General features: G+C 35.5%; 1 protein-coding gene across 2 annotated transcripts; it reads right to left on the bottom strand.

Moving 5' to 3' along the window:
- Window positions 1–1,504: 1,504 nt before the first annotated feature.
- Window positions 1,505–11,880, bottom strand: EMB2016 (mRNA methyltransferase EMB2016). Of its 2 annotated transcripts, none has more exons than XM_078962046.1 (27): window positions 11,670–11,880; window positions 10,757–10,905; window positions 10,380–10,468; window positions 10,142–10,265; window positions 9,440–10,069; window positions 9,001–9,366; window positions 8,833–8,922; window positions 8,567–8,749; window positions 8,360–8,501; window positions 8,092–8,270; window positions 7,907–7,992; window positions 7,779–7,827; window positions 7,591–7,657; window positions 7,011–7,513; window positions 6,832–6,931; window positions 6,553–6,754; window positions 6,260–6,476; window positions 5,965–6,180; window positions 5,670–5,879; window positions 5,470–5,585; window positions 5,329–5,398; window positions 4,884–5,200; window positions 4,678–4,810; window positions 3,445–4,599; window positions 2,360–2,884; window positions 1,852–1,923; window positions 1,505–1,759 (listed from the first exon to the last, which is right to left on the bottom strand). In XM_078962046.1, exons 2-27 carry the CDS (start codon window positions 10,829–10,831, stop codon window positions 1,742–1,744), a joined length of 5,934 nt encoding a protein of 1,977 aa, XP_078818172.1. In that variant the 5' UTR covers window positions 10,832–10,905; window positions 11,670–11,880; the 3' UTR covers window positions 1,505–1,741. The 2 variants fall into 2 exon arrangements, with proteins under 2 accessions (XP_078818172.1, XP_078818173.1); XM_078962047.1 differs by having other exon boundaries at window positions 2,360–2,881.
- Window positions 11,881–17,851: the final 5,971 nt, after the last annotated feature.

Below are 17,851 nucleotides of genomic sequence, written 5' to 3'. Positions count from 1 at the left end.
GAAGTTTATTTTATTCTCTTAAAAGTATTTTGTTTTTCTATGTTATTTGGGGTTGTGGTTATCTTTTTATTTTTCCATTAGTTTCTTTTACTCGTTGTATCTCCTAGCTCCTTGCTGGTTTGTTTACCATGTTTTTCTTTAATATATATGTCTCTTATTTACCGGTTCAAAAAAAAATTGGAGGTTGAATTTTATTAATAAAAGAATTATTGGGTTTGTCTTATGTTTTTCTTTGTGTTTGTTTTGGTTGTAAATTGGTCATCATTTGATATCAAAGCAAACGTATGAATGACTGAACTAATGCTTTGTGTCTGTTTTGGTTGTAAATGGTTGTAAATTTTGATTTATAGTAAAACTATTGAGGAACATCTTTCTTATCTTCACCAAGTTTAAATAGTTTTTCGTGAACGAAAGTTATGTCAATGGTAAGATGTATCATTTTCTGGTTCGTGAACTTACTTTCTTTGGGTATGTATTTCAAGAGAAGGAATCAAGATGGATGAAAGATATTCTCTAAGAGACTAGGGGTGCGTTTGGTTGTGGAAAATTTTCCAGTTTTCTAAGAAAAACAGAAATTTTGAAAACACGTTTGATTCGTTTAGTTTTCCGATGTTTTCTAAGAAAATGAAAATTTACAGTTTTCCAAATTATATGTAAATTAGAATAGCGATTTTTACAGTTTTTCAAATTTCTAAGATGGAAAATGAAACTCCATCAATTCCAACTAAAAGCGTTTTTAAAATTTTCATTGAAAATTGAAAATAAAAACTTCTATTTTAACATTTTCTTATAAAATGAAAACAGTTTTCCACAATCAAACGCACCTTACGGATGCGTTTCGTTGTGAAAAAATTTCTAGTTTTCCTAGAAAAACGGAAATTTTGAAAACACGTTTGTTTTCTAAAAAAATAAAAATTTTCATTTTTCCAAATTGTATATAAATAAGAAAATGATTTTTACATTTTTTTAAAATTTTTCTAAATTTTTAAGATGAAAAATAAAAACTCCACCATTCCAACCAAACATCTTTTCTAAAATTTTCATTGAGAACTAATAATAAAAACCTAACCTATTTTCTGAAAACATTTTCTTAAAAAATAAAAACAGTTTTCACACTCTAAGGCATGCATCACGAATGTGATCACAATGATTCCTTGGAGGAAGACATAAACTTTATCAAGCTCCCACAAAAGCTTGATCAACTTTTTTGTAGTTTAAAGATCAATGGCAATGCTTACAAGATTGAGTTGTTGGGCCATTATAATGTGACAACCTAGTTGTTGAACCAACTCATACGTATCTTAAACATATCCACCAGTCGACATAAGAAGATAAGAAATAAGAATGTTGGCCACCTTGATATTCCTGCCGACCCACCATGAATAATGATGAGGGTTGTATCCTTACAACTTAATCCTGAATTTTTAAGTGAATTTTAATTACATTGTCGCACAAAATTATATACTTTATTCTTTTGAATCAAGAGAATTTTGCTCAAGGACCAAAACTAATTATATGATTTACTTATGTGAAGAAAGTAAAAAAGATAAAAATGAAAGGGTTAGCTGTTAATTACAACTTCATGCCGCAAAAATTAATTTACAACAATACTATATGAATGTATACACCAACTGAACATGAAGCTCATAAGAACACAGACTCATAATTCTAGAGAAAAAAAAATTGAAACAAAAACACCCAAGTGATTGATTCCAAGCACTTTTTCTCTTTTGAAAAAAAGTCAACCATGTAGTTTATCCTGCATATTTATAGATATAAAAACAAAAAATCAAAATATCATTTCCGACTCTTCAAAAAAATTGGAATTAATAAGTAAGAAAAATATCAAACCTGAAGCATTTGCATCAACTTTGGGTGTTGTTCTAGAAGCTGAACAAGTTTTTCACGATCACCCAACAGATCCTACATATAACAAAACTTAATGTTCCATTAGACAAATACCGAATATTTTTTTTATGAAAATTACATTTCTGGTCCCTAGATATAGCTGAATTTTTCAATTTTTGGTCTCAAAAGTTGTATTTTGCAATTTTGTTCCTTATTTCAGGTTGTTGTAACGCTTTTCGTCAGTTAAATGACTAGATAGATTTCTTAGAGTAATTTACTCCAAGATATAAGAAATAGTCCCAAAAAGTTTTCTTTTGCAACTTTGGTCCTTCATTGAGGTTCTTGTATCATTTTTGGTTCTTGTTTCAAATAAATGACTTCTTTTGGTCCCTGAGTACGGTTAACTTTTGCAATTTTGGTCATAAAAATATTGGAATAAGGACCAAAATTGCAAAAAATCAGCTATACTCGGGGACTAAAAATGTAACTTACTATAAAAAAAATGGAATACCTGAATGGCTTGAGGGGAACTGAAAATATGCTGGAGAGACAAGGAACTAGCATCTTGTTGCTGAAGAAGATTACTATTATGCCCTTGTGGTTGAGGATCCAACTGAGTGTGTTGTTGAAGAAGATTATTACTATTATGCGCTTGTTGCATGGTTTGATAATAGACATGACTCGGTTGACCCATCTGCATTTGAACATGATCCGACTGTGTCAAAGCGGGACCCGGTGGCCTAAGATGCTGAGGTGGCGGTTGTGGCTGAGGAGGGCGGGAGAGTTGCGGTGGCTGTAATGGCTGCAACTGTGTGAATTGGTTTTCACCTTGATTTTGTTGGGTTGGATTAGCTCCATACATATTGTAAGGAATAGAAGGTCTGTTGTAAATCATTGGCGGCATCAATGGTGGTGGAGGGTAAGACGATAAAGATGATAAAGAGGAGGCGGCGGTGTAAGGCGGTGGTGTAGGCGGAAGAGGTGGTTGTGGCCTCATGGGCCCACCGGACGTCCTTGCGTATTCAGAGTGTACCTGCTAAAAGAATATGAAACAAATTACATTTTACAATTTTGGCTCCCGAGTATAGTTGAATTTTGCAATTTTAGTCCCGAAATTAGTCATTTTCATGGAACAAGGGATAAAACGTTACAAAAACCTCAAATAAATGACCAAAATTGCAAGAAAAAACGTTTTGGGACCAAAATTGAAAAAATAAGCTATACTCAGGGACCAAAAGTATAATTTACTCGATAATATAAAAAGGAGTATATGTATAGCTGATTTTTGCAATTTTGGTCCCAAAACGTTTTTTCTTTCAATTTTGGTCCACATTTATGGCTCTAACTAATTTGGTTCCTATTCCAAGTAAAATGACTATTTTTGGTCCCTGAGTACAGCTAACTTTTGCAATTTTGATCCCACAAATAGTCATTTTCTTGGAAAGCAAAAACATTCTTACAAAACCTAAAATAAATTATCAAAATTACAAGAGAAAACATTTTGGAACCAAAATGAGCAAATATACAAATTTACTCAAAAAGAGTTAGCTTAGCAGCTAAAGAAAATCAGAATATTTAGTAACAAATTTTTCTTACATGAAACCCTGGCGGCATTGGAGGCTGAGCATCACGCATGACAGTAGGTGGTGGCGGCATTGGAGGAAGAGGCGGTTGAGCCAACGGAAACTTTTGGTCATAATACAAATTAGGGTTTTTAAAATTTGACCCGGATGAGAACCCGGAAGTTTTAGATGTCATTTGAGCGTTTCTAGAATCTTCCGGAAGGTCAAAATACGGTTTCTTCTCCGAAGAAATACTCGGTTCGCGTGTCAACGACATTTCAGGGCGCGAAACCGATATCCTCGATGAAAATTCACTTTGACTTTTCTCATCAAAATGTCTGCTGCTTTCATTGGCATCACTTTCCGTCTCTTCAACAATCGAACGAGGGGAATTCTGCTCCGGAATCACGGATTCCGGTTGCTGTAAATTATCATCCGGTTGCGGAAACGGCAGCCTGTCATCTGAATCCGATTCCGATTCCTCTCCACCGAAGACGATATTAACTCCCTGAAGATCGTCGTCTAAATCCGGTTTAATCTGTTTTGATTTATTCATTTTTTCTGAATTTGTTTCGCTTTCCGGAGGGGTTGTGTTTTTCACTACTCCCATCATGGGATTCTGGCGTTCTCTTTCACGTGCCATGAACTCATCCACATGGATAGACGGTGGTCTGCCACTACTGGATCCCACCCTCGGAACCGAAATCACATTAGAGCTAGTAGTAGTCCCATCGTTTCTCTCTCTAGCTACATAGTCATCTACATGCATAGAAGGAGGTCTGCTAGTGTTGGGCTTTCGGAGCCTAAACGTGTCCCTACGTGTGGGACCCACAGGGGTAGTGAATTGTCCTCCTGGACCTCTAGAAAACGGACTTTGGTTTGTGTTTTCAGCAGGGGCGTTTTCGACCCTAGGACGCCTGTTTGTTCCTTCTAAAGGAGTGAGTTTTCTTCTCAGAGATTGACCCGTTTTATCGCGTAGATTTTCGGGGCATTCCCATGTGAATTTGTCCCCGTATGTGTTTAAATTGTAATGTTCGGCCCTGTCGAGGGTGAAATTTGAAATTTTTTGTATCTTCGAGGGGCGTTTTGGGAATAATGAATCCTCGACAACACTGGAAATAACATCTGGCTTCAATGATTCGTTAGGTGTTTGCAGTAAACGTGATAACGACTCTGCGAATTCATTAACCTGAATTTCATGCGTAACAAAACGTTGAGTTCTTATATTTATGCAGTTTCTATTAATGGAAATTGATAGAATACATACCTGAGGAGAAGATGTGAAAGATGTCAACTTAAGGATGTATTTGATGTTTTCCTCTGAAGAGTTGTTTGCATTACTTATACCACAAGGAAGTCCAAAGAGGTATTTTACTGGATTAACCATCTTGAGGTTCAAGCTGTGTAAAAGGAGGTGTTAAAAATTAAAATGGGGGATTAAATATTTGATAAATTTGTTGAAAGGAAACCGACCTTTTTTTATCCAAACAAAAGTTTAAAGCTCCTGATAAAAGAGCTTCAATGGCTTCTATCAAGGAAGCTGATGGAATATCTTCTGTTTCAATGGAGTTTAATAAAGTTCTCAAGCAAAATAGCAAAGGAGGAGCTTTGTTTAATTCGATGAGATCAAACTTTCCATCAATTAATGGGCTGTTTTCGTGTTCGGATTCTTCATACAAGGATTGAACTTGTGAGAAAATTGAGAAAAGACCATTTTGCCCTTCTGATGAGGAACCTAAATCTTTGAAGGCTAATAGACACGCAACTAACTCTTTTCCAACAGGAAGAAACTGGAAAAATAAAAATGATCATTAGATCAGATGAAATTGAAAAAATAAAAAGAGTAAAGTACGTTGTTATTTACTGCAATTTGCCCAAACTGAGAATAATTAGCATTGTTCAGTAACATATTACATACCTTGACAAGCCTGAAAAGATTGAATAAAAGCAATGAACAATCCTCTGCTGTCAATATCTTTGCATTGTTCCTAAAAAAAAAAAAAAAAAATCAAAGATTATTCTTAATAGTTAAGAAAAATATTAACAAAAAAAAACTCACCTAGAATCAGATAGTAGAGAAATCGACCTACACACAGGGATGCACCAACTAAGCTTGTGTGAAGTATTAAGAACTTTAGATAACATCTGAACAGCCCCTTCACTCAACAGTATTGGCTGTCAAAAAAAAAGTATAAATCATTAAAAATAAACAAATATTAACTTTTAAGCAACAACTTCATAAATAAAATAAAAGAATACCTTGGCACGTGGATGTTCAAGTAAGCTAGCAAGAAAATCAAGCAATCGTTGAACTTTATATGCATCTGTATCAGTTAAAGCAGATGGATCTGAAAGCCACTCATCTATATAAAGTATCATAGGCCTCAAAAGCATGGCTGCACTGTCAGCATGTACACATGCCACGCGTACAATAAAAATCCTCAACATGTCTTGTATAACAACCAATGCCTGTTTGTTAAGAAAATCCTAAAGTGAAAAAAAAAAAAAAAAAAAAGGAGAAGAAATTAATATGATAGGGAGTAATTTTACTTACACTAATAGCACAATGTAAAACAATCTCTGAAATCTTGTGAAGAATTGGTGTCAACTGTCCAATCAGCTTCTCCTTATGTCCAGGCTGTAAGTACCAGTTGATTTCTCTCTCCTTTTCGGGGCCCAACAGTGTTGCAACTGCCAGCTGGCGAAAAGCACTCAACATTGGCATTCCATTTTTCCAAAGTGAGACGCCTTCATCAGGTAAGAAGTCATTCTAGCAAAATATAAAAAAGAAAAGATATTATTACTTTTTATAACGAAAAAGTAAAAAAAAGTAAAAATTGGCAACTTACCAAAAGGAAAAGCAAACTACAAGTTTCTTTGGGGCCCATTGCTAGCAATGACGTGGCGTGTAGACTATCAAGAAGAAAATGAAAAAGAGTAGGAGTCCAACCATATACAGGCCAACAAGCAAGTGCAGATACAAGAAGATGGCAAACAGCTTCGAATCCAAGGGCAAAATCGGGATAAGGGTAAGATAAATCAACTACACACGCAGCTAATTTCGGGCTGCAAAACCATAAATATATAAGAAAGAGAATATAACTTTTTTAATAAGTAATATTGAACATTATAGATAAGGGACCTGAGTTCTCGATGCAAATGTAAAAGAGCCTTCATGAGTTTTTTGTTTCTGTGTTGCTCTTTTGTATCCTTTAACTTGTGCAACAAGTTAACCAGTAGTGACAAACAAGGAACTAAAAGATCAACTACATTCTGTTCACGGTTTCTTTCAAGCAATATGTCTGAAGTAGGATTGCACTCTGTTCCTTCATCAACAAGGTAATCTGCTCAAAGTGAATAAAAAACTGTAAATATATTTGCAATTTTGTGTATAAAGTATAAAAACGAGTAAAATACTAACCATAGTTGTTTGAGGATTTCTCAAGCATTAGTTTACAATCAATAAGAACTGCATGAACAACCATCACAGCTCCTTCATCGTACAAAGCACCAGCAACAACCTTAAACCAATCAAAACATTTGTTAGTTAACTTCAAAGAAAAAAAAAAATTAAAAAGATAAAGATAAAGAGTTACTTACTGAATTTTCGGAAATGAAGGCTAAAATACGGAAAGCAGTTGTGAGTTGAGCAACAGAGGAGTCACGAAGAGTAAAGCCTAAAAACCTTGACTCAGTGATTGGTTTCCCTAAGAGAGAATCGATTACATTTCCATCAGAGGTTCCGGAAGCATCCCCAACACCAACAACATTGTCAACATCCATTTCATGATTTTCATCACATGCTAGAATGTTTGTGGATGCCATGTGTGCATCTCCACCAGAAGCTAAAACAGCAGAGTATCTTAAGAGGCCAATAGCTCCATTTTTATGGTAGACTACAGCAGCATCGATTAATTCCAAAAGTCTTGTGGGGGCGTCTTTTCTGTTGGATCCAGGTGAGGATGAATGTAAGGCTTTGTGAAGCTCTTTGGCATGTGAAATCCATGAGGTTAGGGATGATGATGTGGTGTCAACAACCATGACTTCAAAGATCTCAACAGCAGAGTGAAAGATGGCAAGATTTAATGGTGAAGGTGAAGTCCCTAAATATTTAACATTCAGAATCAGAAAACAAGTGAAAGGAGAAGGAGAACTTCTACAAGGGCAAAATAGGAATTACCGTTGTTTACAGAGACTGGTTCTAGTTCTTTGACAGAATGTAATGCAGCAATCAAAACTGAAACAACCTGAAAACAAAAAAAGGTAAGGAAACTAAAAAATAGGGATACATGAAACAAAAAACAACCTTAATAAATATTTAGTTTTCAAATTTCAACCAAGGAACTATAGATTTCATAATGGGCCCACCTCTGGAAAATGTCCTATGGCCAACAAAGCCTGGCGTCCACAATCAGACCTGAAAATTATTTTACAAAAGCATTAACCACTAGAAATTTAATATCATTTAAAGAGATTTAATAATTAATATATCACACCTGGAAACACAGCAAAGCTCCCATAAGCCCCATAAAAGTTCTTCGGAATGTGGCTCTGATGTAATCAGACGATCTATTACATTCATCTGAATAAGAAGTAGAAAAAGGAGAAAATGGGAAAAGGGAAGGAATTAGAACAAATAAAACAAAAAGAACTCTTTTTCAAACTAACATTTGATACTAACCACTCTCAGATGTGTCTTCAAAACTACTCCAATTTCACGTGGGCGACAAAAAAAGCCTTTGGATATTAAAACAGATGCATAACGAAGAGGAATAGACTCTTGAATCTTTGAATCAGATCCTTTTAGGGCAAGAATAACTGTAGTTGAGAGCTCAGGGTCAAGCAGAAGAAACATTAACCCTGGTCAAGTAACAAAACAAAGAGAATATAAACACTAACGGGAAGAAAAACAGAGGTCAAAATAGTAATAACAGCATCATGTAAGAAACCTGAGCGACAAAAGACAAGTGAAAGAATTATGGATTCAATGTATGATGTGATATCCATAAACAATTCCATAGCATGCCCCACTTCAGAACGCAGTGTAGAAGATGATAAAAGTGCAGCAGAGAGAGGAAGAAAACCCCTTTCCTGTATAGCAAAATTAAATTAATTAAATAATGAATATCTTGAAACAAACAATTAAAAAAACATACCTTAAGAAGAAAAAGCAGATGTGAGTCAATATCCCAGTTTATAAAGCGACAATTTGATGAAGTAATCAGCTTGCTTGTAGCTTTGTATGACAACAAACCATCAGTTTCACCAAGAACAAGTGATCTGCTTGTGATTGCAACTGGAGAAGGATCTTCAACTAGTGAGCTGGAATTCATCAATTTCTGCATAAACAATTAGTCAGAAACATAAAAAAAAAAATAAACAAGAACTATAATAGAAGAAGACAAAAGAACTTATAACTCACCAAAAGTTTTTTGAGTTGGAGTTTAGCACTTGCAAGCATGTCCATTTTGACTGACATAACATTACCTCCAAGCACATGTAGTACAGCAAACTGTAAGCATGTCCAAAAAGGTAAATAACCAACAAAAGATTAAAACAAAAAAGATAAATAAATAAATAAAATGAACACCTCGTATCTAGAAGCAACTTCATAGGCCCTGATACGATGGAGAATGTAGGTGGCAAGAGAAGCAATGTCATGGCGTTGTTTTTGCATCAACAATTTAAGTAACTGATTATACCCTTCACTGGTGCCAGCTGGCATCTTATCATCTTCACGAGGCCACCAATTTAGAAACCCTTCACACCCAATAGAATACCGAGTAGCTTGTTCTATAACTCCAAGAAGCATTAATGTGATACCACTAGAATGCACGTTTTTTGAAAAAATGTCACACAGTTGCTTTATGCAACCTCCATTAACAAAGTTGAAGCAGCTCTCTTTAGAAGAACATAAGAGAAGTGCAGCACTCAACCACACCATGAGCAGCTTGCTCTGATAAAACAAAGTCTCATAGGGTCAGTTTAGTAATTAGTACAAGTTGAGAGTTAGAGAGAGAGCAAATAACCTGTGGAAGCTGAGAGCGTATGAGACTTTCAGAATCATTGAAAATGAGAAAATGTTGTATTAAAGTATCCACCAACTGTTTGGAAGTTACCAAATCGCCCTCGGATTCTATTGTCAAATTTTCAGGTGATGAGGTTGTCAGAAGGGTATGAAATATATCAAGGAGATCTTTTCTGGCTTGACTAAAGTCAAAGGAAGATTCTTCATGGTCAACCTCTCTAAGTTGACTTGTGGATGCTAGTTGCAAGGTTTGAGTTGTATACATTACTGCTGCAGACACAAGAGAATTAACAACTGTATTCAAAGCATCTTCTCTTTTATTTGGCATCTCTAAAATCTTGAAAGATAGTTGTAGAAACTGCTTAATGTCGACTGATATATCTGATGCAATAGGTTTAAAAGTCAATGACTTGAGGGAAGATATGGGTTCTTCAATGGCTGACTTGGCAGGATTTAGAGCAGGAGGAAGGTCTTCAAGGTCACCCTCTACAATGGACACAGTATTGGTCAAAGAGGTGTCTAAGTCAACTTCTAAGTTGAATTGACCAAGATCTTCCCCTGTGTTTCCATATATAACCAAACTAAGGCTGCGATAACTTCCCCTTACAACCAAATGACTTGTTACAAGTGCCTGAAAATGATAAATGTATTAGAATTATAGAAAGAGTATCAATATCATTGTCAGAAGAATTTTTGTAAGTACCTCAACTTCAAGGACATTTGAAGAGGAAGGAGAATACAAAAAAGGCTGACAAAGTCGCCTAAACCTTGACTCCCCTTCACAATGAACAAAAACCTCTAAAGCAAATGAAGGAGGTGAAGTGGCCCTATACATAAGAGAAAATGGCATAAGGGATTTACTGAAACATAACACTGAAGCTTAGGCTATTCATGAGATTTAATGTAAAAAAAAAAAGGGTCATATATGTTGGATATTGTACCCCATAAGTGTTACTGCAGGTGATGATGATGATGAGCTCTGCTCAAGAAACTCACAAGCACTAACAATAACAGGTTCAGAAAATATAACCTGCAAAAAAATGTAGCAAGATATTCATATTGGTCACTAAATTACTATGAACATGCCAATTCAAAATAGTTTTGTTATTGGCTGCTGAGGGAAAGTTTAAATCCATACTGAAAGAAAACTTGAGGCTACTTTTTATTTCATATACTCATATTAGATTAAATCTTTCATGAGGTCAAATAACTTAAAGATAGCCATGATAAAGCAAAGAACTTAAACTCAAAACAATTTGATAATGCCAATTGTTTGCATGTGAAATATATGTAGGAATAAGTAGGACAAGGCTCATACCTCATCAACATATTCATCAAGGTGTGCATGAGCAAATGTCTGTGCAAATAACACAGAAGGTTCTGGACGACCCATTGGTTATTATTGCATGAAGGTCCTTCTCCCACTGAAAAAGATTTGATTGTACTAACTTGCAATACTCAGGAGATCTGTATAACATTGACAAAAACAAATAACAACTTCATCCAAAAGCAAACATGTAACTAACTTGTAAGTTCAGATAGTTATGCAGTCATCTGATAGTAACTCCAAAAGCAAACATGTAACTAACTTCTATGGAAATAAGGTGATCCTGAACAGTTTCAGGGGTGGTTGTCCTTTGATCTTGAAGATTTGTACAATATGTTAACACCAAACTATAACCATGTTACCACTATCTTAGTCTGCATTACATGCAAGATGAAGATCTCTCCCCATAAAAAGAAAGCTAACTCAAGTTTGGATGTCAATAACTTCCTTCTCGAATTCCAAATTAATCATGATTCTAAAGTTTAAAAAAAAAAGTGCCGACTACATTAAAGACTATAACCACCACCTACAGAACAATGTTGATATCAAAATTGGAAAATTGTTCTCGAGGTTTGGCACCAAACATAAAAACAATATCTAAAAACAAGAATGACAAAGAAAAACTCCATGGAGATCTGCTAAAGTCATGATCATTCAAGTTAAGGCAACTAATTCACCACCAAACTTGATTCTTCCAGTAGAAACCAACTACTTTCAGTTCAAGATAACTCAAAGACAAGGATTCTAAAACTCCGGATTGAATAGGGATAAAAACAAGCGGGAAGGTAACTAAGAATTATAAGTAGAATGATGTCAACTGAACACGTTAAACTACAAGAAAACAATCACATACACACATAGCAATCGAACTGAATGCAGAAAAGAAAAGGGAAAAAAACAGTACCTGTTCTTCGTTCGTTATCGATTCAAAAATAGTGAAGTAAAAAATGAAGAGGGTTTTTAATTGGGAGATAGAGGAGGTCGAGTGAATGTGGCGCGCTCACACTCGATTGGAACTGCCCTAACTCCGTTTGGCTAATGACATTTTCCCCATTTTCTTTCTGTAATTTGGTGGTAAGTCTGATCTTCGAATCCGAGCGGGGGACTAGGGCACCGGCGATATTAGACCAACGTTGAGAGTGCTTCCTTTTTATTTTATTTTAATATTTTAATTTTAATATTCTAATTAAATATTTTATGTTATAAATAAATGGTAAAAACTTAATGGAGATAATCGAAATAAATTCAATAGACTAATCTTTAAGAAATTACTCGACTCAAGGCCCAATTTCATAGCATTATACACGAAATAATTCCACCCATTGCAATGAAAATACATAAGAAATTAGCGATAGCAAAAAAGCTCGAACTCGACAGGGAAACCCGAATCCTGAAGTTTTCGGGTCGGATCGGATCGCTCTTATCAGGTGTCAGGTCGGGTATCGGGTCCTTATCGGGTATTTTTTCGGGTTCGGGTCAGGGAGTGGGGAGTCTCTGCCCCGACTCGCCCCACCCCGAATATATATATAATATTACACTTCTGCCCTGTTGGAAGACCAACCCTAAAATCACACAATCACACATCACCCTTTAATCCAACCGATTCATTATTTCAAATTGACAAAATCAAAATTTTCAGCTATGGTCCGATGATCGGTCGATCGTTTTCATCATTCATTTTCATTGAAGTCGACTAATCAAGTACACTATCGTTGATTAATAAGAAGTTGTTGCGACCAGTCGGCCATCGTCCAGCACGCAACGTCCTGAAGCTCGTTCCGTTTCATCGAAGTCTCGAATTGTTGCCTCATCCAGCAACCATCACTATTCACCCCTCGCAACCTCTCTCTGTTGTTGATTCGTTGGAGAATCGGCAATCCAGGTAAGAATAATGTTTAATTAAACTCTGATGATTTCGAATATGATTGATGATTTCGAACTCTGATGGATTTGAATATTATTTCTGATCATCTCGAATCCAGTTGCTTCTTTATGATGAATTGATTTTGGATTTCAAATATGATTTATAAATTAGTTTTGGATGATGCTTAATTGAACTTATTTGTACCGATTAATCTGTTTTGGTGATATTCAAATGCATATATTAGTTGATTTCTTTTCAAATGAACATATTTGTTGAGTCTGATATGACATTGGTTTGAGTTGAACAATTGGTTTCTGATTTGTAGTATGTTTCTGTTTAGACTTATTTGTTTGAATCTTGTTTAGACTTATCTGTTTGAATCTGATTTGAGTTAATTTTTGAATTCTAATCTATTTAGACAAATTTTGTTGAGTCTGATACGACATTGGTTTTTATTTTTCAGGAAATATGAATTCAAACAATCAAAATCATGCTCCAAATGCAAGTAGTCAATATGTGGGAGGTTCGGGTTCTAATCAACAAAATATTGATTATGTGGATCAACAAGATGGGACAAATATTAATGATACAGTTTTTGATGAAAATTAAGATGAAATCGTTGGTTCGAAAAGGGCAACACATTATGTAACTTCCCGTTTATAATAAGATAATTAAATAATTAACCAAAGACCCCAAGAAGTAATTGTATTATTATTTCTTTTTCCAAAATCAAATAATTAATGGGATGTTGGTTTCGGGAAAGCCACATGACAAGATTTGGACCTTTAGGCGTTAAAGTGTAATTTCAGGATTTATTTGAAAAGGATTTCAATAGTTAGGGTGTGTTTGGTAAATGTTGTACCAGAAATTGTAATGAATTATGAAAAATGGGGGTTATTTGGTAAATATTGGATCAAACTTGAAAGGATTTTGAAACGGAGGGCTGTTAGGTAAATTTTGGACTTCATCTGAAAGGAAATTCAGAAGGAAGGGTATAAAACGTAAATAACAGACTTTATTTGAAGATTTTGCGAATGGAGGGACCATTTCTATCATTTTCTCTATATGTTTGCATGAACTGGGTATTTAACTGTTGATTGCCCGTCAAACCCTAACCCTAACCATTCTAACTTCAGCCGCCACCCTCCTTTTTCTCCAACCTCCCTCTAGTCGCCATCTATAGCATCGTCGGACGCTGGGTATCGTCGGGAGGAACCGCCGAGACGGTTATTGTATCGCGGAGGACCAACCGAAATTGTTGGTTCAGGTCTCATTGTTGTCAACGCCGCCATACAATTGTTTTATCGAGTTTTGCTGTCGTCGCCTCCATTTATTTGATCTCCGGTGACTCCTTGTGACTCCAACGTTGAGCATGAAGGCCGATACCACTGTTGCGGTTGCGTTTTCCTTCCTCTATGTCTTCTTCTTCTTCTCTCCTTCGCTTTTTCTGCTGTTGCTCAGTTGCCAATGTAGCCATCCTGGGCGACTGTTGCAAATGGGTTCTTGGTGGTTGTCGAGGCCATCACAAATAATAACCCTAAAACCCTAAATATCACACACTAAAATAGTGTATAGTGGTAAAGGGATCGAATCCACGGAGATTGGTTCAATTTGATAACCCTATGATAAATCTCTTTGTAAAAATACTTGGAATATGACAATAAATTAAAAATGGGGGTTTTGGTGTTTTGAAATATTTGAAACAAACTAGAATTAACTATGATTTAAATAGACAATTGCAACAAAAATAAGAGTTTGATGTAAAATCAATAAGAGAAAGATGGTTGACTTTAGAATTTCATTACTTGAACATTTGGTTAAATAATCATGAGAATACAAAGGTGCAATACTTGTGTTTATAATCTAATTTGGCTATAGCAATTTATAAGCATAACTTGCCTCAACTCTTCTTTTGTGTTAAAATGACTAGAGAAGCTCATAGCACATTTCCTAAATCAAAGTCACAAAACTAATGAATCATGTAATTTTGTGAAAATCAATTAGCATTGGGTTTTAAGAGTCACAAAATCCAAAGAGTGATTTATTGCTTTCATTACCACAATGGAGAAAATATTTTATTAGTCAAAATGAAATGAAAACAAACATTTAAACTAATTGTTGCTTGTTAAATTGAATACCCATTACTTAGTCAAGAATTTAACAAACAAAGATAACATTCATATATCAATATTCATGACTAGAGACATATAAACATGAAGGAAGTTTTCATAGAAAATATAATCATAAATATTCAACACAAGTTCATGGAGTTCTTCAAAATAACCAAAATATTCAAGTAATTACATCTAAGTCAACCAAATGAAAATCTAGCCAAACATGGCTAAGATTAAACAAAAACAAAAGCGATTAGAGATACAAACATTGTCTTAGATGCAAGATGAAAGGAAATTACACTAATCTTCCAAATATTCTTCAAATCTTCCCAAAACTTCTTAGAGAGAAAAATGGAATGTGTTCTTAAAGTTCTTCCTCTCAATTGAGCCTCCAATCTCCAGCTAAAGAGGGTCAATTTCCGGATTCAAAAAGAGACCAAAAGCCACCCACCAAACTTCCACAAATAGAGTCAACAAGTCAAAACCCGGAAACAACTCAGCACACTTCACGCGGACCGCGTATGGATCCACGCGGACCGCGTGGATCACGCTGAATGTGAGAGTTGGGCCATTTAACATGCATTTAAACCCAATCTTCATTTCTTCAACTTCAGCCCATAATCATAACTCTTTAAGACCCATTTACCATTCCAAAGCCTTCTAAAAATTGACCCAACATTCCTTCAATTTCTTGTAGCTCGATTCCGCGTCGTCTCATCATCATCTTTGCCCATAAATTAGATCCAAATTGATTTCTTCTTTTACGCATGCACCTAGCCCAATCGCACCACTTCAAGTCCGCAAGCAAATCACATGCCTCCATGAGTCTCGCATCCTTTCATACCTCCAATGACATATAGTCTTCGATAAATCCTGCAAATAAGCTCAAAAGACTGGAAAGCACCCGGTAAAGGAGAAAAATAACAAAAAGAGAAAATATGCATGAAGATTAACTAAAATGAGATGGAATGTGCTAAAATAAACTATAAAAAGAAGTAAATAAAATGAAGCTATTAGTTCTTTCCCGGCTGCCTTGTGACACCATGTGAGTGGTTGAGATCGGAGCGTATTTAGGGGCAAGCTTCCGGTGATTAGGTTTTGTGGACGTTAGTGTTGATGTTGCCGTTATTTTTTGTCGTGTATGGGTGGTCGTGAGTCTGATTCAGTGTTTGTGTGCGTGTGTTTCACGTGTAAGGGTTGTGAGATCGTTCCTTGGCCGGAGATTCGAGGAAAACCCCGCTGCTGCCATGCACCACCGTAGGTGGGTGTGTTTTAGTGGATGTGTGTGTATTAGTGTGTGTGTGTATTATTAGTACGTGTGTGTGTGTTTGGATGCTATTGTAAATTGTACTAAATGGAATAATGGAAAGAAAGTCAAAACCACCACCGGCCGCCGTGTCGGGTGGCGGTGTGCTTTGATTGAGTTTGGACCTCGTTTGGGGGATGTTTGGACAATGTGGAATCAAGGAAACTCTAATGGGCCCAAAGAAGCCCTAGTGGGCCCAATGGAACCCAAATGGACCAATGAGGCCAATGTGACCTAAAAGCCCAACCAATGGACTAATGGGCTAGTGTTGGGTTGGAAAACCTTAATCAGGGTTTGGAAAAAACCTAATGGCATAAAACCCAAATTTTGAGAATTTAATCGTACCATACACGAGATTATTTAATAACTTATAATATTAAATAATAATCATTGGTAAATTAACCTAAAGCAATAATGGGCTTAATGGATTAAGTCGTTAATTGATTAAGCCTTTAATGGGTTAAGTAGGAACACTTAACCCTAATTATCATTTTATGTGAAACCCTAATCTGACTCGGGCTTTGTGTTGGGCCTTCCTATTGGGCTTTGGCAATTGGATTATTAATGGATCATCCAAGAATGGTCATATGGACTATAATATGTCGATGGAATTTAGGGTAAGGTCCATATGAGGGGTTAGGCCCAATTTGGAAAATTGGGCCATAGTGGGGCCTTTATGACTATGTGATATTGGCCTGTAATCCTCCTAACGTCCGAGGGCCATAACTTCTTTGTTCCAACTTCATTCTTTATATCCACGGGAAGGTATTGAGGAGCTCTACAATCCTGTCTAATTACTTATGACTAAATATATCTCAGACTAAAATCCTTAATTCATATAAACGGCCTGAAGCATCACTTTTACCATGAGCATAAACTGAACTCTTGCATCACATAATCAACATTACCCGCATCCAAATGGATCTAAACCTTAATTTCCTCAAGGCATGAGGCCTTATGATACTTGATCTTCGGGTCACGACCCTGAATTATGAAACGACTCGAAACACGGCGTTATAACTCTCCCCCACTTAAATTATATTTCATCCTCGAACTCACTCCTTGTTATTCTCTAGGCAATCAGAAGATCCGACCAATTCTTCCAGGTCCTTGGTGAAAGTCGACCCTGACATACGATGACCTTTCGATAATTGATTAGGTCAATTTCTACAACACTGATAAGAAGTAAATCCATTTTTTTCTTTCATTTCATCCTGGTTTATATTTTCTTGAATTTAGACTCATTGAAGCAACAATCCGTTGAATGTCATTCAAGCATTTAGGTTTAAAATCTGTTGGTTTTAGATATTTACGTAATGTCGAAAATCAGAAAGTAACTTTATTAATTTTTTATTATTCTATTTGAAGTAAATTTGAGTTTTTTTTTTTTTATAGTGCTACTTGTTGATTTCGTTTATGATTTTTATTATAGTTTTATTATAAGCAAATCATAGTTTTTTTTAAAAAATTGTTTATTATTATTATTATTATTATTTTTTAGAATCGATAACCAAGAAATGACTTACAGATTTGCATGTATATTGAAGTTTCTACCTGCTATCTATAATGACTCAAGAATGATTTATGTAACATCCATAAAAACCATGCCAAATTTAAACTTGTTCAAAACATTTCAAACCATTAACTCTTACAAAACTTGTTTTTAAACAATATAATATCAGAGTATCCCAAAAATAAATCATAAACATGAGGAGTTGTACGATCACGCCTTTGCCTTCCCGCGATCATCTGATGTACCTGCAACAAAACTGAAACTGTAAGCCCAAAGTTTAGTGAGTTCC

This window comes from Lactuca saligna, chromosome 6, assembly GCF_052625555.1.
Source record: "Lactuca saligna cultivar CGN05327 chromosome 6, ASM5262555v1, whole genome shotgun sequence".
Classification (NCBI taxonomy): Eukaryota; Viridiplantae; Streptophyta; class Magnoliopsida; order Asterales; family Asteraceae; genus Lactuca; species Lactuca saligna.
This window is presented reverse-complemented; position numbering and strand designations above follow the sequence as displayed.

Coding starts and splice junctions, on each gene's coding strand:
- EMB2016 (XM_078962046.1), bottom strand. CDS start 10,831: ATGGGTCGTCCAGAACCTTCTGTGTTATTTGCACAGACATTTGCTCAT. Junction 7,514..7,590: donor ACCAGTCTCTGTAAACAACG/GTAATTCCTATT, acceptor TTAAATATTTAG/GGACTTCACCTTCACCATTA. Junction 6,181..6,259: donor GTAGTTTGCTTTTCCTTTTG/GTAAGTTGCCAA, acceptor ATATTTTGCTAG/AATGACTTCTTACCTGATGA.